A 23,743-nucleotide genomic window follows, 5' to 3' on the forward strand; every position below is an offset into this window, starting at 1 on the left:
AGGACATCCATCGCTGGCTTGATGTCATGCATTCTGCCAAAATCATGCACCTTGGCAATTACTACCTCGGCCGTCAGATGGTAAAACGGTCTATCTCGAAAATCGCTGTTCTGAGAAAAATGAGCTTTTTTAGGAGATTGGTAATTCCATTTTTAGCAATGGGACAAGAAGAAGCATATTAAACACTGATAACTGAAGAATTTTGTGCTTATTTGGGGTTTTAATTATAAAATAAATGAGATTTTTGTGCAGATAGACTGTTTAACCACAGCACATGAATACACTCCCATTACACATCATAAAATGGTAAAATGGTCTATCTTCTAGATACACCATAAACACTATTACCATATTGGTAAAATGGTCTATCTTCTAGATACACCATAAACACTATTACCATATTGGTAAAATGGTCTATCTTAACTTTAGACCATAAACCATATTGCCATACTATGGTTAAATGGTCTATCTTCTAGTTAGACCATTTTACTGTTTTATCATATCTTTATCTAAACAAAGTATTGGGGTGCAGGTGAAAGACAATTTATTGCATCAAAATGTAAACCAAAATTGTAACCAAATGGTATGACCCAGAATCCAAACTTCAGCATGTACACTGACACCCCCCCCCCCCAAAAAAAAAACAAAAAAAAAAAAAAAAAAAAAAACTACAACAACAACAAAATATGGAGGCAGAAAGATTTGCATACCGGTACATCAAATGTAAATGAATATTCTCTTCATGAACATTTGTCAGACAAGAAGATAAAAGAGAAGTTTCCTGCTTACCCATGTAGTTTGCCATTAAGTCGGTAGACATATAGGTACGTTTCATTGGTTAAGTTGTCAAGTTCCTTCCCACTTAAATGTCTTCCTTTATATTTGCTAACATACTGCACCTTTATTAGAGACCCTTCCCTGAAAGAAAAAAATACATATACAGGACATGTATACACTCAAGTTTTTATTTAAAAATTACAATGTTAATGACTGTTAACTCTTTGCCCGCCACGTACACAATCCCCCCTGTGCCACATTGTTTTTAGGGTGCCACCTTAGGAGGGGTTCTGCATGGACTATGCTTATTCAACTCGCAATTACTTTTGATTGGTGTACTGTAATGAAAAACTTTGTGTAGCAATATTGTATAGAAATTAATAGTCTTGCCAATGGTATCATTTTTGTAATGTATATTATCATAAATTTTGAGATTATCAACTATACATTTTGTATCCAAGTTTTCGTTTAGAAGGGTATTCTATACCTCTTATATCTAATACTTTGTTATGGAGGTTTATGTCCTGAGTTAGTTCATTGAAAAGATGTATTCATGAGCTTTCACTACATACCAAATTCTTGTGTTGAAGGTCACAATGAGCCTGGTAATTTAGGATTGAATAAAGAGTAAGCCGACAATGAACTAATCTCCTATTGAAATTGACCCTGGGTACTTTTGAATAGACTTCCTGTCTCTTGATTGTACTTTGATGACCTTTATTGTGTCTGTAGGTAAGATGGTGTAACATTCTATTATTACTTGCAAGGCTGTGCAAGCTATTAGAATTGAAAGAAATGAATAGAAGAACTTATTGATTTTCTACACTAATAAGGCAAGCCATGAACATAATGTATGCTTGAAACATGTACTAAGTTATGAATTGTAGAAAGCTGATGTATAATAAATAAGAATAAAATATATTCGTCTACATATGTAGTCTCATATTGACATGTTCATTATAACAAGAGGTAGACAGAGAGAGGGAGAGAGAAAGAAAGAGAATAAGAACGAAGAGACAGGCAAATTGGGAAAGAAATAAGAAGAGACAGGGAGAGATAGAGAGAGAGAAAGAAAGAGATAAGCAGATACAGAAAATGAGAGTGAGAAGATAGAGATAGAGGGGGAGGGGAAGAAGAAAGAGACAGGCAGATAGGGATATAAATAAGAAGAGACACGGAGAGAGAAAGACAGATAGGCAGACAGAGAAAGACAGAGGCAGGTTGAGATAATGAGAGTGAGAACAAGATAGAGAGAGGCAGAGAGAGGGGAGGAAGAAAGAGACAGGCAGATAGGGAGAGAAATAACAAGAGACAGAGAGCAAGAAAGAGATAAGCAGATACAGAAAGTGAGAGTGAGAAGATAGAGATAGAGGGGGAGGGGAAGAAGAAAGAGATAGGCAGATGGGGATATAAATAAGAAGAGACACGGAGAGAGAAAGACAGATAGGCAGACAGAGAAAGAAAGGCAGAAAGAGAAAGTGAGGATGAGAAGATACAGAGGGGCAGAGAGAAATAAGAAACAAGGAGAGAGAGAGAGAGAGAGAGAGATAGCGGCAGATAGAGAAAGTGAGAGTGAAAAGAAGATATAGGCAGGGAGAGGGGAAGAAGAAAGAGACAGGCAGATAGGGAGAGAAATGAGAGAGAGAGAGAGAGAGAGAGAGAGAGAGAGAGAGAAAAGAGACAATCAGATTGCGAAAGAGACAGGCAGACAGAGAGGCGGATAGATAGAAAGAGAGAGATAGAAGGAAAAGGGACGGAGACAGAGAAAGTCAGGTATAGAGAAATAGAGACAGGCGAAGAGAGAGAGCTAGGGTACTTTATGTTGAATTATTCCCTCAATGCTACAAAACGCTTTCACTCTATTTAATTCTCTATCATCCACACTTTCCTTGTTAGTCACTCAACTTCTCTACATGCATCTCATCTCATCCCACAACTCAACCACACTCTAAAAAGTGTTGAATAAGAACTCCATAAAAAAAAAACAGTCACTTTTTTGAAAATAATAAACGACACAAGACAATCAAATTTGCAAATCAAATTGTAACTATATTGTTATTCCACACAACCCGAAAATAAGGCATTCATATATTGCATATCAAATTGTAACTATATTGTTATTCCACACAACCCGAAAATAAGGCATTCATCTATTGCAGATCAAATTGTACATTGTTATTCCACACAACCCCAACATTTAGTTCAGCTTCCTGGTGAAAGCATACCAAAAAATTACATCATGAATGTATACAAATCAGAACACATAACAAAATAACTGCATTATCATTATTTATCATAGCTTAGATAATGGACCATTATGTAAATTAAACTTGACACAGTCATGACAGTTATGTATTCAAAGAATAACAAAAACCTAACATTTTCACTGTATGCATTGCTTGTCAAAATGTTATCGCAGTATGAAAGTATTACTGCACACGTAAAAAAAATAAAAAAAAAAAAAGTGAATACAGATTAGAAACATACTACATTTTGCATGACTCAGACTCATTATAAGTATTGCAGTTTCAAAAGCAAATTTGCATATGATGTAAACATATTGTTTCAAACGGTTACTATGACAGCATGCCATATTCAAATAATGGCAAGTGAATATTTCGCACTAGGCAGGCAAGTATCATATTATTTCAATAGAAACATACTACAGTTTGCAGGATTTAAAGTTTCAAAGGCAACGTTGCATATATAAATTATATACAAATGTACGTCTCATATTTAAAAAATGGCAAGTGAACAATAATATTTTGCACTAGGCAACTTACGGGCAGTAGACGGGCAAGTATCATATTATTTACATAACTGTAGAAACATACTACATTGTGTAGGAATCGGAATTAGAGTCAGTAACTATTTAGTTTCAAAGGCAACATTGCATATAAATGTCAAAGAATAACAAAAACTTAACATTTTCACTGTATGCATTGCTTGTCAAAATGAGATCAGAATATGAAAGTATTACTGCATATGTATAAATAAATATATATAATTTGCAATCAAAATAATGGCAGGTGAACAAAGAGTAGAAACATACTACATTTTGCATGAATTGTAGTTGTGACAACCTGTCATGTTGTTGTTGTTGTTGTTGTTAGTTTTTATGGTGCTATCATTCAAAATATGAATATTTACGCCAATAAGAAATACTAAATGGGCCATTCCATGAGAAGAAGGACATGACATCAAAAAAAGAAATGTACCTCTTATGTTAATTCTTTGATTTATCACTAACCTTATGCCATGGATGTTCATAAAACATTAGGGCCTTTCAAATTTAATACAATTTATTTTTCATTTTTGTTGATTTCCTAAGATCTCAAACCATCATCAAAAACGTACATGTGGGACTGTAGATGGAAAAAAAAAAATTATTGCAGATTACACAGGATTCTTGTAATATTTTTTCCTGAAAATTTCGCTAAATTGAAAAAGATGAATATATTTCCATATTCTAAGCCTTTTCTAAGGAGTCCTGGGATATTTAATCTATTACATAGGGGTGAAAATGGCCTCCGGACAAAACGTAACGCGAGTTACCGTAACGTGAGTTACCGACATATTTGCTTCCTGCATTTTACTAGTCCATTGTTTCTTATCTTTAATATTGTGATCTTATACTAGTAAGTCTCAACCTACTATCAACGTAGGAAAGATTTTGTCAAGATTGTCTAGTATGAGGAGACTTTGCCAAAAGAGGGTCTCATAGAATTGACCATGTCCTTTTTTTGTAATGCGAGTTACCAAAATTCAATAATCCAAGAATCTAAAAATGTTTGTTCTTCAATTTTCTTTTTTGTTTCATTCAGTTGTTCTATATCTACCCTGTCCATGTTTGAAAAAAGTATCTTGCAGATCCTAGCAGTTCTAAAGATATAGGCACATTATCGTGTCAATGTACCCATTAGGTGTAACGCGAGTTACCATGGAATGGCCCAAATGGTTCTACCTACAGGTACATGAATAGCAATGTTTTGTATCAGATGAATAATCAATTTGATAATGAAATGGGCCATTGTACACATATCGATCATACATCAATACAAAAAAATATTATTCATCGGAACATCTGGAACAAAATATTAAAAATAATTGAGAAAAAATACTGGCAAGGCTGTCGACTGAAGTACTCGTTGACCATATCTGAAATACATGTCTCTGACCATTGTTCAATCCTACCAATACTTCACTTTGGTGTGGTAGTCCTCAAAACAAATCATGAGGCACATCGGTAGCTGGCAAGTCTTACGGAAGTATCGGGTCTGTGACCTCTTCCTCTTGTTTCCTTCTAACTTCTTAGCACAAACAATGCAGTCTGGCTTGTACTTTGGAGAGGGGTTCAGGGCAATGAAGTGTTTACCTTCCAGTCTCACAGCTGTTCTTTCATTCCTATTCACCTCGCGCAATACTCTGGGTCTCCCAGCTTTCACCTTCTGGTAGCCATCAACAAGTCCGCAGATTACTTGCTGCCTGAACCTCCGAACACATTCCTTGGACTGATTTTCTGGAGCGATCCTTGATGCTATATGTCCGTTTACCAATGCCACTTCCATCAGAAAGTGGTATATTACTCGATACCACTTCATGTGGCGATGAGGGTACCGATAATAGGACATCCTCTGATCCAACAGGTCAACGCCGCCCATGTGTTGATTGTACTGCTCCACCACCTTCGGCTTGATTATTGATCGGCGGCCATTCTCAGATCCTCTGTGTCTGATTTCCTTCTGCACTGTTGAGTTGTTGTGTATCGTTGAAAGTACACTAACACGCTTCGTATCATGCCATGATACCCCCAGCAAACGTCCTTTCCTGAAGAAAGCTGGCCGATCTCCCTTTCTCGACTGAACTGAAGCTGCCTTCATTTCATCTGGGATACCTCTGCGGCTCAATCGAACAGTTCCGCATGCACCAAGCTTGTTGTCAGCTAAGGAGTCATAAAGCTCAGGAGAGGAATAGAAATTGTCCATATACACATGACGGCCACTACCGTAGTATGGACGAGTGAGGCCTTTTACGATGGCTGATGTAACGCCCCCTGGAGCTGCTGCCCTGTCTGCGTCTCGTCCAGTGTACACATTATAGTCAAGGCAAAATCCAGATTTGGCGTCCGCTAGCACCCAAAACTTCACACCCCACTTTGTTGGCTTGAGTGGCATGTACTGCTTGAATTGAAGTCTGCCCTTGAAGGGAGCAAGGCTCTCATCGATAGACAGGGAAAGTCCTGGCTGAACTGAAGCTTGGTGAGTAGGCTGAATTTTATCCATGACAGGCTTGATCTTGTAGAGGATGTGATGACCTTCCTGCCCCTTTGGGATGCGTTCATCGTTGTTTGCAAAATGTAGCATCGAGTTCAGCAACTCAAACCTGCATGAAATGAAAAAGAAGAAAAAAATTTAGCAACAATGCTTACACATAACAGAGAATAAGATGGAGGTATTCAATCTAAACTTATAATGAAAAAAAAAGTGCATTATTTTAGAAACAGCACTCTTTTGACATGATAGTTGGAATTTCTAATTATGATTTTGTGATAGGGGGGGGGGGGGAAAGATAAATGAGCATAACAGACAGCCCGAAATAAAAATAGATCTTGATCTACTTGAAATAACCACAAATCAAACACATTTGTTTTATACGGATTAGGGGCCTACAAGAACAATGATATGATAATTTGAATTAAAAAAGTAAATTGAAAATTAAACTGGGTTTCATGTAGACCTAGCCTATAGACTAGGCGGAGTGCTAGCCATTTTCTTTGCTGTTACGCTAAACGTAAGTAGTACGTCTGTTTATGGCGAGACTAGCAAACCGTGTGTGCTTTGCACACACCGCCTATACTCACTCATCCTACGCTACTTTTTGTTTTATTATTACGGACGATGAAATCTTTTTTAGATTTCGTACGAAAAACCTGCGTCGCCATTTCGCGATAATAAGAAAACAACAAGTAGTGTAGGACGAGTGAGTATAGGCGGTGTTTGCTTTGCACACACGGTTTGCTAGTCTCGCCATATAACAGACGTGTTGCTTATGTTTAGCGTAACAGCAAAAGAAAATAGCTAGCACTCCACCTAGTTTATAAGCTAATGTAGACCATATTTCACTTTTCATTTATTTTAGAAAATCAAAATATCATATCCCTACTCTTGTTCAATGTCTGATTTATACATGTACAAACAATGCGATTGGTATTCATGGTTAGATCTATATTATTTCAACCCATTATTTCATATAGATCCACAACTAGATCTATTTCATTTTTATTTATCACAATGATTATCAATTAATCAATCATTTGATAAATTACTTAGAATAAAAATTATAAAAAAATTACCCATATTGCTGACAGTTGAAGAGATCTATTTTTGATAATAGTCATGACTAGTTATTGCAAATATGAATAAAATAAACTGTATAAATTATTCAATGTTCCCACCTGTTGCGACTCATCACTGTTCCAAAACCAGGAGTGGCGAAGATCCAGGTCTCTTCCCAGTACATCGACAGCGCTGGCTTGGTAACTAATCCCATCGCCATCTGTAGTCCAGTGAACGCCTTCATTTCTTCGGCAGTTGTATCGGTCCATTTGTTGAGGCGTGAGTGCTCCTGAAGTACTCCGAGTCTCTGAAGAGTTTGTTTTGCATACCGGTTAGTTTCTCTCGCCATTAGAACAAACAGCTCTTCAGGAAAAAACTGATAGAAATAGTCCAGTGGTTTTGTGTTCTGGTTTACATCAAACAGAAGCTTTGGTCGTCCACCATTTTCACTGAAGTCATCTAGCCAGTCAGCTTGCCATTCATCTCCATCTTCCAGTCTTATCCACTCCTCAGGCTCATCCTCTGCTGAAACCATCGACACATCATCCCTAATTTCCTCTTCAAACTCGCTGTCTGAATCGTGATTGATGTCCACGCCATTATCATGTTCTGTGGGATTACGCAAAAGTGTACGTGTGGGACCAGGCTCATCTTCCTCGTCAGAGTCAGTCTCGCTCTCCTCTGAATCAGAGTCGGCTGTTGGAACAGGGTCCATCACAAGTTCTCGTACCTGATCAGCAGTGAAGAAGTCCCGTCTCCTCCTAATAGGGGCCATCCTAGCTCATCAGAATATTTGCAAAAGCAGTTTCAAAAACTCAATTTTTCTCGGAAATGTCAATGTAAACAATGTCTGCGAAAGTGGTGCAATGAAGTGTGATGTGTATACAATGCGAAGCACGCGTTACTATTTTGTGTGTGTGCGTACAATAGAATTAAATGCGTTCCGTGTGTATTGTGAATGAAATGTGACTTGAGTCGAAGTTGGCAGCCCGCTGTATGTTCCGCTAGCCGAACGAAGCGGGCAAAGAGTTAAATTCAGCAAGATGGCGGGGCAATTTTTTCACGTACTTCCTGCAGAAGGGACAATACGAACCTTTGTCCCACAATCGTTTGCCATTTGTGTTGTGTGTACGCATAACAGTTATTTTTTTTGTCCCCTTTTCAGTTTTACTGGCCTGTTGCTCACATTCGGACTTGTTGTGATTTTGAGATCCTTGCGCCAACTCGCCCAATGGCTGACGATACACGTGACATTCAGCTGATGTCCAAGTTTGTTTATGTTGCTCACTTTCTTGTGATGTGGTGCGATTTGGTGGAGCTTGCTCTACAGACTTTCTCAAGGACTTTCGTGGGATAATTGTAAACTTGTCTTCACTACCTTCACTGACATCCTCTGACTCGGGAACATAGTCATCATCTTCCAATTGCTCACTTTCTCCCTTTGACACCTCAGAAAGGCTGCTCAAACTCTGACTGTCATCTGTGTATGTTCCATTTTCAAGCATGTGATCACATTCAGCTGATGTCCCAGTGTGCTCAAGTTTCTTGCTTTCTCCCTTTGACACCTCAGGAGGGCTGCTCAAACCCTGACTGCCATCTGTGTCTGTTCCATTTTCAAGCATGTGATCACATTCAGCTGATGTCCCAGTGTGCTCAAGTTTCTTGCTTTCTCCCTTTGACACCTCAGGAGGGCTGCTCAAACTCTGACTGTCATCTGTGTATGTTCCATTTTCAAGCATGTGATCACATTCAGCTGATGTCCAAGTTTGCTCAAGTTTCTTGCTTTCTCCCTTTGACACCTCAGAAAGGCTGTTCAAACTCTGACTGTGATCTGTGTCTGTTCCATTTTCAAGCATGTGATCACATTCAGCTGATGTCCCAGTTTGCTCAAGTTTCTTGCTTTCTCCCTTTGACACCTCAGGAGGGCTGCAGTGTCTGGTTAGTGTGTGTCTGGATATGAAGCTGGTGTCATTCTCAGCGAAATTGACAATGTCTTTCAAAGCCTGGCCCTTCACCCTCCCGTCATTTTTGATTTTTTGAATATATTTAGAGCAGGAATTACAGCTCGCGTGCGTGACGAGAGTTTTCCCACCTTCAGTAGTAATAGTTTCGTGGGAAAATGAGGTGTGTATATCCCACTTCAAAAATGTGGAAAGGGACACTTGATTCCCCAAATATACATTTGTTTGTCCTGAATCCAGTATTAGGATACACTGTACATGTATACCTACATGGTGTACTTAGCTCAAATAAAAGTTAATATTCATTGCCTAATTGCCCTCATATATGTATATTCACCCCTTCAAGTGTTCAAAACTAGAATGGAAATTACTTATTGCATGCTTGATTCATTTCACTTCACTTTTGCGGCTAGCTTCCTCATTGTCATGCTTTTGCTACCCACGAAAAAGGCATCCAGTTTTGAACTCTTTCAGCATGGTGAGCTGTGCATCAGGATGTGTGTCTTCTGTGTCTTCAGCTGTCACCTCACTCATGCAAGTTTCGCAAGTTGTCTCGTTCTTCTTAACACTGGTGGCACAGTAGCCTGCAAGGTTGTAGAGGCTAGCGCGCTCTGCTGGAGGAAGACCTAAAAACCTATCTTTTCCGGCAACATTGCGAATAATATGTGACATATTGAGGGAGCCAGGCGCCTTTGAATGCTTTTGCAGATAAATGGCGCTATACAAATGCTGTTCATCATCATCATCAAGACAACTGACATCGGGGTTGTCTGACAGGATGATGCCTGAGACTTCGACTTCCTCTGGGACCTGCACGTCCTGTTGCAGGAAATCAGCGAGGAATTCGCCATCATCTTGGCTGTAACTCCCTGAACGTGGCAGCGTGAGAAACTGGGCAGTGCTGATGAGTTTCAGGCAAACTTGAATTCTAGTGGGGATGGGACCGGCTTCCTCAGGCGAACGACAGAAAACAGATTTTCCAAACAGTCTTGTGTTAGTCTACCTGTAAGAAGGTATTTGTGACCAGCATCAAGAAGCTCCTCAGCTAAGCTAAGAACTGATGTAGTAGTCCACATGACTCCGGTTTGGCATGGCTTCCAGTCACCTTTACCTATCTTTAGCAACATCCTTCTTTGCCAGTTTTCTTAGGACAAGTCTAATGACTGTGGAGACCTTCAACATTGATACATAGAGACAGGAGCTCGATTATTGTTTCACGAATTTCGTCTGTGTACCTCCCTCCCTCAAAGGTTTAGATATCATCATCCTGAAGTAACTCGAGCAGTCCTTCCAGATCCTGCACCTTGCGTTGAAGGACTGTAATACGTGAAATATGAGTTTCACTGGCGGGGCTGGTGTTCATTCATACCGATTCAACTGATCATTAAGTTTGACAATGTCAGTCTTTCAGTGGACTCCCAATTAAAATTTGAGTTTTTAAATTATTCTTTTTAACATCGGAAAGTTGAAACAATTGTATTTTAAATCTAGATCTAGGTCTACATCTAGATCTACTGCTATTTAGGTGTCATCAAATGTCACTAAAGCAAAGTAAAGTACCCATTTCTAGTAAAATCATTTAACTTTCGTACAGTGGTGTTTGAAATGTTGAGAATCCAGGATAATAATGCACCCAGACCCTAAATCCATATTGTGTGGGTACAACAATACCGGTATAGGCCTAGCCCTAGATGGTAATGATACATCTAGATCACACATAGGAGCATCACTATCCAGGCTGTGTAGTAAAAGTTGTGCTTTTGATTCTCTACATTTCAAACACCACTGTACAAAACTCGACTGATTTCACTCAAAACCGGTACTTTAGAAACAATTGATGACACCTTAATAACAGTAAAAAAAAAAATTTGTTTCAACTTACTAATGTTAAAAAGAATAATTTAAATTTCCAATTGTAAGTCTACTGTAAAACTTTGCTTACAGTCCAATCGGCATGATTTTGTGCATTTGCGTGTTGTGAGTGTATTGACTATACATGTATTCAAATGCTGCCTATTAACACGTAGTGCAGTGCTACATACAATACGCATTAGCATTGACTCTCTAAGCTTTGCTGGAGTGATCTGGATCTAGGTCTAAATACTATTTATAATTGGAAAGGCAACACATTCATGATATTGTCCTAAATAAAAGAGTAAAAAAACTTAATTCATACTCACGTTGAATTTCGCTTAATTGCAGAATACCACAAAAAACAGCTTGAATTACTCAAAATGACAAAATGACAACGGTAGACCCTACAGGAATTATTACACTGCGAAAATCTGTATCATGTGTGTAGATCATAGTACGATCGTTTGATAATTGCGTGCGCCCGCGCCGTGCGGGCGGGCGACGACTCGTACGCACTGTTCCGTACGTCGGCCTCAAACAAACAAGCTCGCTAGAGTTCAAGTGCAATGCGTTAAAATATTAAAGCTCTAAATAGCTTAAACGTCAATGTGGTTTATGTGGGTCTATTGGTTATAGCACTCGACTCCCAATCCACAGTGTCTCAGATTCGTTCCCGTGCGGGAAATTTCTTTTGTTTTATCTTTCGTTTCTTATTTGATTTAATCAGGGTATAAACTCTCATATCCCTGATTTAATCATTTTCTTCGGCTATAAATATAGACTCTAACATGATCTATATATAATCACAAAATAAAATGCTCAATTTTGCGTCCTTTAACTCTCACTCTGGGGCAGTAATGTCAATATAGTGTGCGTACAATAACCTAGGCTATGATAAACTTCAATCCTTGTCTATTACCCAGTCTATTAACCTCCCAATTCTCTCAATTCTTCTACAACATCAAATCATTCCATTTCTATGATCAAATCTCCTTCCCATGAGGCGTTTATATTTTCCAGTTATTAAGCCCATATAAATTATTATATGCAATGTTTACGTCCAATCCATGGACTTAAAGTTGTTCATATGTCTATACTTCTCTCTTCACCTATATAATAAATATTAAGTTCTGTTAATGCTGGAAATATTAAATGCATCAATCGTTCTTCATTCCATCTCCCTCTCTCTCTGTCTGTCTCTCTCTGTCCCTTTCATCTCTCTTGCTCTGTTTTCCATCCCCTCTCTTGATCTCCCCATCTCCTTCTCTTAATTGCTCAGTCAGCTCTCTCTGCATCTTTTTCTCAAGGCTCTCTCTCTACACTTTCACCCTCTCTCTCACTCTCTCTCTCTCTCTTCCTCTACGACTGCTCTGTCCCCCTCTTCTTATCTTGCTCTGTCTCCCTCTGCCTCTCTCTTTTTCTTTCAATAACATCAATCAAATCAAAGACAGGATTATATATTTAACTATTAACATAAAACTTTAATAAAAATATAAAACACTCATATCAGTGGCATAATGTAACAAATATCTTAGATTCCTATCATACATCTCCTGATGATGCCCCTTCCCCTTGTTTACGTCCAATCCATGGACTTAAAATTGTTCACATGTCTATACTTTTCTCTACACCAATATAATAAATATTAAATTCTGTTAATGCTGAAAACATTAAATGCATCGATCGATCTTCATTCCATCTCCTTCTCTCTCTCTCTCTCTATCTGTCTTTTTCATCTCTCTTGCTCTTTTTCCCATCCACTCTCTTGGTCTGCCCATCTCCTTCTCTTAATATTGCTCAGTCAGCTGTCTCTGCATCTTTTTCTCCAAGCTCTCTCTCTCTCTACACTTTCACCCTCTCTCTCTCTCTCTCTTCCTCTCCGAGTGCTCTGTCTCCCTCTTCTTCTCTTGCTCTGTCTCCCTCTGCCTCTCTCTTTCTCTTTCAATAACATCAATCAAATCAAAGACAGGATTATATATTAACATAAAACTTTAATACAAATATAAAACGCTCATATCAGTAGCATAATGTAACAAATATCTTACATCCCTATCATACATCTCCTGATGATGCCCCTTCCCCTTACACTTCTCTAATAATAAAAAAAAGGTACTATGCAAATGTTATTACATGTTATGATTTGTCACGTTTTACATCTAAATGGCAAAAAACTTTGGAATAATTTCTGATACCCTAAAAAACCGACTTACAAATATAAAAAAAAATCAACATGGCCAAATACAAAAATATTACATGTAACACTGTAACTATATCTAATTCCGCTACAATTGACCTCAACATATTGTATTGACAAGAAAAATATGTCCTGCTTGCTTTGATTCAAAACATCCAAAAACACTCTCCCCAATACATATCTTTTGCATCTGCATTATTACTTACATAATTATAACAAAAGATAAACCATTATGTAAATAAAACATGTCTGACTTACGAAATAACATCATTTAAAAAAAAAATAAACCAAAGTCCTAAAACGTTTAGTTTTGAAAAGATAGTCCGTCAAATAAATAGTGTAATAAATTCTTTACAAATCATATATGCCACAAATTTTACTTTTATCATCTTACCATACAACTTTTCCCTAGATATAATGTAACTTGCATACAACATTTTTCAGAAATAATGTTTTTATCATTACATTCCCAATGATGTAGCTTCTTTCTCTGAACAAATTCTTCAAATATAACTTCCCACTTGATCAAGCACAAACATTCAATACTGTTAATGAACAACAATCAGGCGCGTACGCAGGGGAAGGGTGCTTTGGATGAAAACTCCCCCTCCCCTCCCCCCCCTTGTTTTTTTTACTTTTTTATTTATTTAAAAAAAAAAAAAAAAATTGTGATAATTGGTGACCCAAAAAGCAGACCTTACCCCCCCACCAATATCACGGGCCAAATTTAAAAAATGTTAAACCACCCCCCCCCCCCTTCCCCCTAAAAGAAATCCTGCGTACGCCACTGACAACAATAGCAAATGCATGAAATAACACAACACATAATATCTGCATGTGCTATGAAAACTTTGACAAAATTTCTACAGAACTATAACATAAACTTTACTTTCAACTTCAAAAAACTGTAAAGTTAACACTTAACATCAAATAACAACAAACCATAGGCCTTCAAATAAACATAAAACAGATGTAACTAAAAAAAAAAAAAGGAACAAAACGTGACCTCACTCTGCATTTCCCTCCGTAACCTTCCTTAACGACACACATACCGTAACAGTTCCATCATGCGTGATGGCAATTACACCCATAGCTGGAAGGTTACCCATGTCGATCTCGATTACTGACTCTTCAGTGATCATGACTTCGTATTCGCGTTCTTCCGCGACGAATATCACCTCATAAGGCACTTCAAACCTTTAATAAAAAACAAACAAAAATACTTCAAAATGTTACAAATCATTACACTTAAAAGTGGCAAATTACACATCTATTCATGTATATACTTAATAAATGTAGTAAATACTGATTACCTTACATCAAATCATAAAATTTCAAGATATAAATTTGTTAACCAAACCACAGATTTTGACAAATTCACACCAAATGCCTCCCCAAGTGTTTCACAAAAAATCTGAAATATTTCCTCACAAGATCAATTGCTTATTTAAATACAAATTGTCAAAGTAACCAATCAATGGTCTGCCAACAACTATTTTCAAATATGCCAAGACACAACCCTCATGGAAATTGGTGCAAGCTTGCCGCGAGCTTGCAGTGCAAGCTTGCAGCAAGCTCGCCTGCGAGCTCGCAACAAGCTTGCTGCAAGCTTGTTAGACCTGAAAATATATTTCCTCTGTTTTGATTGGCTGACAGATGAAACTCATTTGCATTTTTGGAACCCTGCAAGCTAGTAACGAGCTTGAAAAAAGCTCGCGGCAAGCTTGAAACAAGCTCACACAGCAAGCTTGCAGATATTGAATTATATTTGCAGGTCTAAAAATCTGCAAGCTTGCGCAAGCTCGCAAGCTGGTAAAAAAGAGAAGCGTGCAATCTTGCAGCGAGCATGCGGCGAGCTTGCATGCTTTCGCAAGCTTGCGTGGTAAAGAATCCAAATGGTACCTAGATCAGCCAATTACAAAATATGCAAGCTTGATGTTAGCTCGTCGCAAGCTTGCCGCAAGCTTGCTACAAATTAAATGGAATAATAGTAACAGTATGGACAATAACATTGACAGAGATCTACAAAAGATACATGATACATCATATTTGTAGCAACTGGTTTTAATGTTTCCCGAGTTTTAAGTACATTTCAATGACATTGTAGTGCTGCAGCTAGACTTCTGAATACTTGTACATGTAATAACGACTGTCTGAAAACATTGACAAAATATTATTCACACTTTTGATATCTCTATAAAAAAAAATTCCCTCTCAAAAATGAAAGAAAATGAAAGGTATTGCCATGGCAAGTCTGGCACAAATCGAATACATAGAAGTGGAGTAAAGCACATACATAGTATAAAACCTATACCTTTTCACAATTGATGCAAAAACATAGGATAAAACTAGATGGAACTTTGACTGCGCGCAGTCGAAAATGATGCCTCCGTCATAGAGCAATTTTACAAACCAAAACAGAAGAAATTTTTCAAATTCAAGTTCAATTGTAATCCATTAACAGGTTCTCAGAATATCGTGATTACAAGCAATTTCTCATATACATGTATGACCCTATGATTTTTGACCTCATGACCCTAAAATCTACTCAGTTAATTGGCTCTGCAAGATGTCCTGAGTTAAATAGTAATCCATCCGTCAGTTCTAATGAGAATGCGTTCACAAGCTATTTTTGAATACATAATGAGCCCATGACCTTTGACCTTATGACCCCAAAATCTAATCAGTTCATTGGCTCTGCAAGATACATAAATGATCTAAGTTTGGTAGGAGTCCATAAATCTGTTCTAATGATAATACGATCATGCAAGCTATTTTTGCATACATAATGAGCCGCTTGACCTCATGACCCCAACATCCAATCAGTTCATCAGCTCTGCAAGTAACATAGATGACCTAAGTTTGGCAGGAATTCATCAATCGGTTCTTGAGATAACGTGATCACGAGCTGTTTTTGCATACATAATGTGCACTGTGACCTTTGACCTCGTGACCCCAAAATCTAATCAGTTCGTCGGCTCTGCAAGTAACATACATGACCTAAGTTTGGCAGGAATCCATCAATCGGTTCTTGAGATAACGCGATCACGAGCTGTTTTTGCATACATAATGAGCCCTGTGACCTTTGACCTGTGACCTCAAAATCTAATCAGTTCATTGGCTCTGCAAGATACATACATGACCAAAGTTTGGCAGGAATCCATCAATCGGTTCTTCAGATAACGCGATCACGAGCTGTTTTTGCATACATAATGAGCCCTGTGACCTTTGACCTGTGACCTCAAAATCTAATCAGTTCATCGGCTCTGCAAGATACATACATGACCAAAGTTTGGCAGGAATCCATCAATCGGTTCTTCAGATAACACGATCACGAGAACGGGACGTACGTACAGACGTACGGACGGAAAACATATGCCTCCGGCTACTTCGTAACGGAGGCATAAAAATGTATATACAAAAGAGGTCAACTTACAGAACATGACCAGTCCATACTCTGGTCTTGGTCTCTGGTCTCTGGTTTCTTCGTCTCTGCTCTGGTCTTGGTCTCTGGTCTGGTCTGGGTCTCTGGTCTTGAGGTCTTGAGGACCTTGTTTTCAAGGTGCTTTGGTGAGCAAGTTTGGCAGAAGAAAATAATACAATTTTTTTGACAATTATGCCACATCTTGCAAAAGGAAAAATAGACTGATCGTATTTGATCTGATTACAGTGCAAACATTTTTAAGATTCAAATGTAAATACAAAATATCACAGACTTACAAGCTGTATTCTTCAAATTATCAGCCCTTTCAGTTAATCACCACTTTATAATTAATTATATAAATTGTTTAAACTCACCATGTTGCTTACAGATTGGCCAGAGACCAAATCACTGATCTCTTGTATCAGTCTCCTTTTCTTTGGGGTGATATCTGTATTTGAAACAAAAAGAGGAAATTATACCTTAAAGTCCCTGTCGGAAGTGACAAATTCAACAACGGAAAGCTTATAAGCCATAGATTACAATGGTATCAATTACCGGTATATGCTATTTTAGTGTCTGTCATAGGAGTAACAGCTCTCTGAAAACATCAAAATCCGAAGCTTTGAAAAATCGGAAGTTGTCAACCTAAAACTAGATTTCAACTTGATGACATCAATTAGGCATGGCTCATCGCCTCAGCTATATAGGCGAGCCAATCTGGTCCATGTTATGTCATCACAGTAACTGCGGCAAATTTGACCCCTGTTGACCCGTAATTTAATTTGCTGCAATAATGAAAGGGAAAATAATTTGTATTCCTTTATAATTGTATTTTATGTTCATTCAGCTTTCCATTGATATAAATGGACTGTTGGCATTCATAAAAATATTTTAAAAACATGATAAATCAAAATTAACCTAACAGTTACAACCACATATCTTCATGAACTTGATAGATATTGGTGTGTCATGGTATGAAGTTAAACCACTTCTCTACAATGCTTAGACTATGAAATTGCAATATCAACATGTTTGAAGATATGGCTTTGTCATGGGTTAGAGGATGCTGCTGTTGAAAAGAATATATATTAAAAAAAAAATTGACTTTGATACCGAACCAAGCCAAATAATATGGAATATTAATACCAAGGAGTGTCACGAAATCTTTAATTAAATACTAAGCAACACACAATTCAGTTTCATACCAACACTGAAGACGGCTCCCTGCCTCGCCTGTTCATGTGCTGCAATCATGGTGTCCTTCCTGGCAACCTCCTCCTCCAAGGCAGCAACCCTCCTTTTTAGTCTAGAAATTTCTTCTCTGTGTGCAGACTTTAAAAAAAGTATTAAAAAAAAATAATGTTGGGCACAGCAGACTTTAAATACTCTGAAAATTTAACAATTCAAAAGTGATAACAAATAAAGTATATTAATATCAACAAATTTTTAAATTTGTACCCTGTGTGAAAATATGATGAGCCGTTGTGTGTGTGTGACACTGATTTGTCTTGTACATGTAGCTACCAGTGTTTACTGTTATATTTTGAGATGAAAATCTGGTTTTGTTTCTATGAAAGAAGTGAAATTGACATATTTCTAGACAGACGCTGACCTATCAATATGCATTTCATTTCTAGATATGGATCAGCATTAAATTTCAAACGTAATATTTAAAGGGATTATTTGGACTGCGTTGGTGCACATGAATAATGTAAATTCGCAAAATTAAATTAAAAAATGAATCGTCTGGAAATGATAGGGTATCACCAAGTATTTACTGAGCTCCAAAACTATTTAATTTTACTTCATGATAACATGTGTACTCACAGATGCTGATTCAGCCATCATTTGCCTACAGAGTTCTTTCTGTGCCTCTGCCCTTGCCTCCGTTTCTAAAACCTTGTCTGCTTTAGACTTTTTTTTGATCGGTTTGGTTGCTGGAGGGGCAGGAGCGGGCGGGGCAGGTGCCTCTGCCCTTGCCTCCGTTTCTAAAACCTTGTCTGCTTTAGACTTTTTTTTGATCGGTTTGGTTGCTGGAGGGGCAGGAGCGGGCGGGGCAGGAGCAGGCAGGGCTGGAGCAGGCGGGGCAGGAGCGGGCAGTGCTGCAGCGGGCAGGGCTGGGGCACGTGGGGCAGTAGGAAGCCGAGGCAGAGCTGGTGGGGCAAGAGGTACTTCCAGATTACCTTCTCCTTGTAGCAGGACAAAATCCTGTTGCTCCTCCAGTTCTCTTTTGATTTCTATCAAAGAAAGAGAAAACACATTATTAAAAACAATATATCTTTTCTCAGTTATTCAATTAGATATCTGGCAAGGAAATGGTTGTACAAAAAAAAAATCAAAAAAGAAAAGAAAGGAAATCATTCACAACTTTAGAGCTAATTGACTGCCATGCAGACCTAACTTTCACCCTCTGTGCAATTACACTTTACCCAACTTGAGTGCATTTCACTTTGCCAAAAAATCTATTTTTATGCCTCCGCCACCGAAGGTGGTGCCGGAGGCATCATGTTTTCGGGTTGTCCGTCCGTACGTCCGTACGTCCGTCCCGTTTGACCGTTATCACAATATCTCAAGAACCATTTAAGATTTAAACTTAAGACTCGGGAATAGTATTTATCACCATAGGAAGACGATCTGATTAGATTTTGGAGTACGTAGGTCAAAGGTCACAGGGCACAGAGGTCAACTTATGAAATTCCTTGTATTGAGTTTGTTAGCGCAATATCTCAAGAACCATTTGAGATTTAAACTTCAAAATTAAGGATAGTATGTATCACCATAGGAAGACGATCTGATTAGATTTTGGAGCACGTATGTCAAAGGTCAAGGGTCACAGAGGTCAACTTATGAAATTCCATACATTGAGATTGTTATCATGATATCTCAAGAACCACTGGAGATTTAAACTTCAAACTTAGTGATAGTGTGTATCACTATAGGAAAACAATCTGATTACATTTTGGAGCACGTAGGTCAAAGGTCAAGGGTCATAGAGGTCAACTTATGAAATTCCATACATTGAGATTGTTATGATATCTCAAGAACCACTGGAGATGTAAAAACTTCAAACTTAAGGATAGTATGTATCACCATAGGAAGACGATCTGATTAGATTTTGGAGCACGTAGGTCAAAGGTCAAGGGTCACAGAGGTCAACTTATGAAATTCCATACATTGAGATTGTTATCATAATATCTCAAGAACCACTGGAGATTTAAACTTCAAACTTAATGATAGTGTGTATCACCATAGGAAGACAATCTGATTAGATTTTGGAGCACGTAGGTCAAAGGTCAAGGGTCACAGAGGTCAACTTATGAAATTCCATACATTGAGATCGTTATCGCGATATCTCAAGAACCACTGGAGAATTTTCACTTCAAACTTAATGATAGTATGTATCACCATAGGAAGACGATCTGTTTAGATTTTGGAGCACGTAGGTCAAGGGTCACAGAGGTCAACTTGTGAAATTCCAAGTCTTCAGCTCGTTATCGCGATATCTCAAGAACCATTTGAGATTTTAAACTTCAAACTTAAGGATAGTATATATATCACCATAGGAAAACGATCAGATTAGATTTTGGAGTACATGTATGTCAAAGGTCATAGAGGTCAACTTGAAAAATTCAGACTACATGTATAGGACTTGTCATGATATGTCAAGAACCACTTGAAATATGTTCCGTTACTTAACCCGTACTTAACTGGGCTATTTTGAGCACCTCCCTGACTGGGGGGGGGGGGGGGAGGGGCCGATTGCCTCGAAATTTGGCACGCGTCTTGAGAAATTGCGCAAAGGAAGAAACCTCACTATTATTTTGCTGAAAATTGCTTATTTTATCAATTATGCTAATTTATGCAATTGCATAAAGGAAGAGACCTCACTATAATTTTGCTGAAAATTACTTATTTTATCAATAATGCTAATTTATGCAAATCAAATTCATGAATAATGATTTTTATTAACAATTACATAAATAAAGCTTTTACAGAGTTGATTTTGTGGCAAAAAGTTTCTAAAAAGCCTATCGGGCATTATCACATAAAAAAATTGTCCATGTCTATTTCAATTCTTATGTATTTCATTGTTTTATGAACTTCTTTTGTATTCTATTGTTATTAATTCTTAATCTTATGTATTGTATTGTTTTAGGACTTCTGATACTTGAGGTTGTTACGTATCAATATTTTGCTTGAATAAATGATAACTAAACTCTAAAGAGTAAAATTATGCTGATTTATAGACCAAACTAGAAACTTCACTTTGCCATTCATTTTGTACACAAAATGACAAATTTCTCAATTTTCTGCTTGACCTTAGGTCACAATAGGTCAAGTAACTCTCTAGTTTAAATTGCTCTATGGCGGAGGCATCATTTTCGACTGCGCGCAGTCAAAATTCCATCTAGTTCTTGGTTGGTTTAAGGTAGCAGCTTCAGCTTTAATAAATAAGATAAATTAAACATCAGAAGATAATCAAGACTGACATGTTCAGCAAGTTAATCTTTCTACTTAAGTTGTAATATTTTGTTTGATTCTTTCAAAATTACAGATGATTTCAAATTCACATTAATTTGAAGGGGAGCCTGGAGCAATTAAGTTTACAACAAAAGAAATTACAAAGAATTTGATCCGTTTCATACAGGTCATTTCCATTTACCATGCACCTGTTTTAAATGCAGCTTTTTAAGGGAACTTTAAAAAAAAGAATTGTTCAAACATTGTTCAATATTGAGCAAAAAATAAATTGAATCACAGGGTTTATTAGGAGCTAGGGCAACAATACAAATAAAATAAACTTCAAAGGACAAACTTGTTAAGATTGTGTTCATACAGTACTACACAGTTGTTGGACTTTTCTCAAAGGACGTAATCTTTCATTTCACATTTAATTTAATCTTTCTATAAGAATTAAAATAATAAATCTTCTCTGAGGAAAGAAACAAGAAGTGGTATTGATAACAATAATTACTGCTAACAATTCCATCAACACATGTAAAATAAATTGGTAATTATTAATGAAAATTGTAACAGCAAATAATACAACTCACTGGTAGTGAAAGAGCTTGGCTGGTCACTTGGAGTAGAAGAAGAGCTGGGTTTGTCAACTACAGCAGAGGAAGAGCTGGGCAGGTCATAACCCTGGTCGTTGGTGCTAGTAGAAGACCCAGGCTGATCCTTGTCCGTGACTTTTTTTTTCAATGACAAAAAAGGGTAAATTTTATGTTTTCATAGATTTTTTGAAAATCCATTTTTTCTTATTTTTCTCAATTCATTTATTTATTATTTTTAATTTTATTTCATTACTTGGGGGGGGGGGGAGGGGGAGGAGTTGGGACAGTAGAGAAGTAGAAAGAAAATTACTATAATTTGCTTACAAAGACTCCCTCTGAGTAGGACTGAGACTTCATCTCTTCTTCATCTGAACCTGCAATTGATGTTTAATGAGAGGATGTCTATAACTTCTAAGCAATTGAAAAATCAAGTAAAAATTACCCTGAAAAGGAAATACATGTGATTTTATTAATGATTAAGGTACAGGCACTTGGATTACAAAATATCTTTAAGCATAATGATTGTAAACTCACTGGTAATGGTAGCAGACTGAGAGCTGGGCTGGTCACTTGTATTAGGAGGGGAAGAGCTGGGATGGTCAATGGCAGGAGAACTTGGATGGTCCGGAGTAGCAGTAGCTGGAGATCCAGGCTGGTTAGTGTCTGTAGCTAAGCACGATAAAGATAAAAACAATGAAAAATTAACATAGACTAATTAATAATTGAAGGGACTGCGATTGTAAGATCCATCAAGTTTTGCTACCGACTGAAACTCAAACAGACTTCAGTAGATGTATGATGGGGGGGGGGGGGGGGGGGGGCTGTATTACCGGTCATTTTTTTTCTTCTGAGGTCTTCAAAAATGAACTTTTTAATGTGTAAAATACAAATCATCACACCAATCTACAGTAGAAGTGCTATATTATTTTGATATTCTTGCAAAATGATTGATGCAGCAATCACTGGTTTGTCAAAAATCTCATTCGAAATGACCCCTCTCAAAAAAAGCTTGGTAAAAATATGAGCAAAATCGGCACCTGTTACCGGCCAGCGCCCTGTGTAGGACTTTGCATGTATTCTTAAATTGATTTTTGACACGTCGAACGCCATCAAGCTACGCGCTCATCTTCGTTAAATTACCCACTGCAATAATTTTAGGCTAAATTGCGAAAAAATATGATTTTAGCTCAATTTCCGGGGTAAAAACTACTCAATCTCAATATTTTATAACAAAAATGTGAGAATACAGTAAATTTTATGTAAAAAAGTACTTTTAATTAAAATACTCACATTTTCCCGATTTTGCACTTTCAAGTCTCCAGTGAATTGGCTGGGCATACTATACCGAGCGTACAAAAAAAATCTGTACGTGATAGAGCGCTTGACTGGTAATAGGTGCCTGCCGGTAATACAGCCCGTGATGATACATTATCGATCATAATAAAAATAATTTTATGCAATTTTAAAAAATTGTACATTACACTAGTCAGTAGTCACTACATTTTGTGTAACAGTGGGTCTGCATGCAAGTGATAAAGACATTTTAGTTGTTTTCTGAATAAAGTTGGTAGACTCTAACGTTAGATCTGCATGTAGAGCAAACTTTAGGCCTAATAAATAACAACTTACCTGCCAGATCCTCACTCTCGACTGAATCATCTGCCACGAGGGACAGGGCCTCCTTAACAATGCATTCTTCAGGTGCCCAAGCAATCTGGTAGTCTGCTATCGCTTTATTCATGGCTCTCCTCTGGACAATTGCCTTCTCCAGGTGCATTTCTTTTGAAGCTTTAGTTCAGCTTTCCGCTCCTGTGAAATCGTAGGATCTTTGAGCTCAATTTCGATTTTGTAACAACTGTTACAGTTATCAGTTGTTGCTCTTTTTAGCCTCAGCCGAGGTCGGAATGCACGAACATACTCCCTCCACCTTACCAAACTCAGGACCCTTTTACCACCTGCCAACCTCTCCTCTTTGTATTCGTTGTAGTATTGTTGCCACTCCTTTCCAGCACACCCTAGGTATTCCAGCGGCCTGCGATGTTGGCAAGGGTAACCTGGTTCAATATCCCACCTATCAATCTGATCTTTAATAGCCTGCTTATCCTCCTCGGTGGCAGCATGCCAGGCTACTCTTCGTTGTT

General features: G+C 37.7%; 2 protein-coding genes across 2 annotated transcripts; both read right to left on the reverse strand.

Moving 5' to 3' along the window:
- Positions 1–4,708: 4,708 nt before the first annotated feature.
- On the reverse strand, positions 4,709–7,939 carry LOC105441830 (piggyBac transposable element-derived protein 4-like). The gene is made up of 2 exons (XM_030974644.1): positions 7,232–7,939; positions 4,709–6,159 (listed from the first exon to the last, which is right to left on the reverse strand). Exons 1-2 carry the CDS (start codon positions 7,885–7,887, stop codon positions 4,968–4,970), a joined length of 1,848 nt encoding a protein of 615 aa, XP_030830504.1. The 5' UTR covers positions 7,888–7,939; the 3' UTR covers positions 4,709–4,967.
- Positions 7,940–16,498: 8,559 nt separating this feature from the next.
- LOC583265 (uncharacterized protein KIAA0754-like) lies at positions 16,499–23,572 on the reverse strand. The gene is made up of 7 exons (XM_030974621.1): positions 23,232–23,572; positions 22,137–22,271; positions 21,600–21,737; positions 18,373–18,782; positions 17,751–17,877; positions 16,920–16,993; positions 16,499–16,686 (listed from the first exon to the last, which is right to left on the reverse strand). The coding sequence occupies exons 1-7, from the start codon at positions 23,377–23,379 to the stop codon at positions 16,549–16,551; spliced, it is 1,170 nt and encodes a 389-aa protein (XP_030830481.1). The 5' UTR covers positions 23,380–23,572; the 3' UTR covers positions 16,499–16,548.
- Positions 23,573–23,743: the final 171 nt, after the last annotated feature.

Source organism: Strongylocentrotus purpuratus, unplaced genomic scaffold, assembly GCF_000002235.5.
Source record: "Strongylocentrotus purpuratus isolate Spur 01 unplaced genomic scaffold, Spur_5.0 spur5_scaffold_7, whole genome shotgun sequence".
NCBI classification, from domain to species: domain Eukaryota; kingdom Metazoa; phylum Echinodermata; class Echinoidea; order Camarodonta; family Strongylocentrotidae; genus Strongylocentrotus; species Strongylocentrotus purpuratus.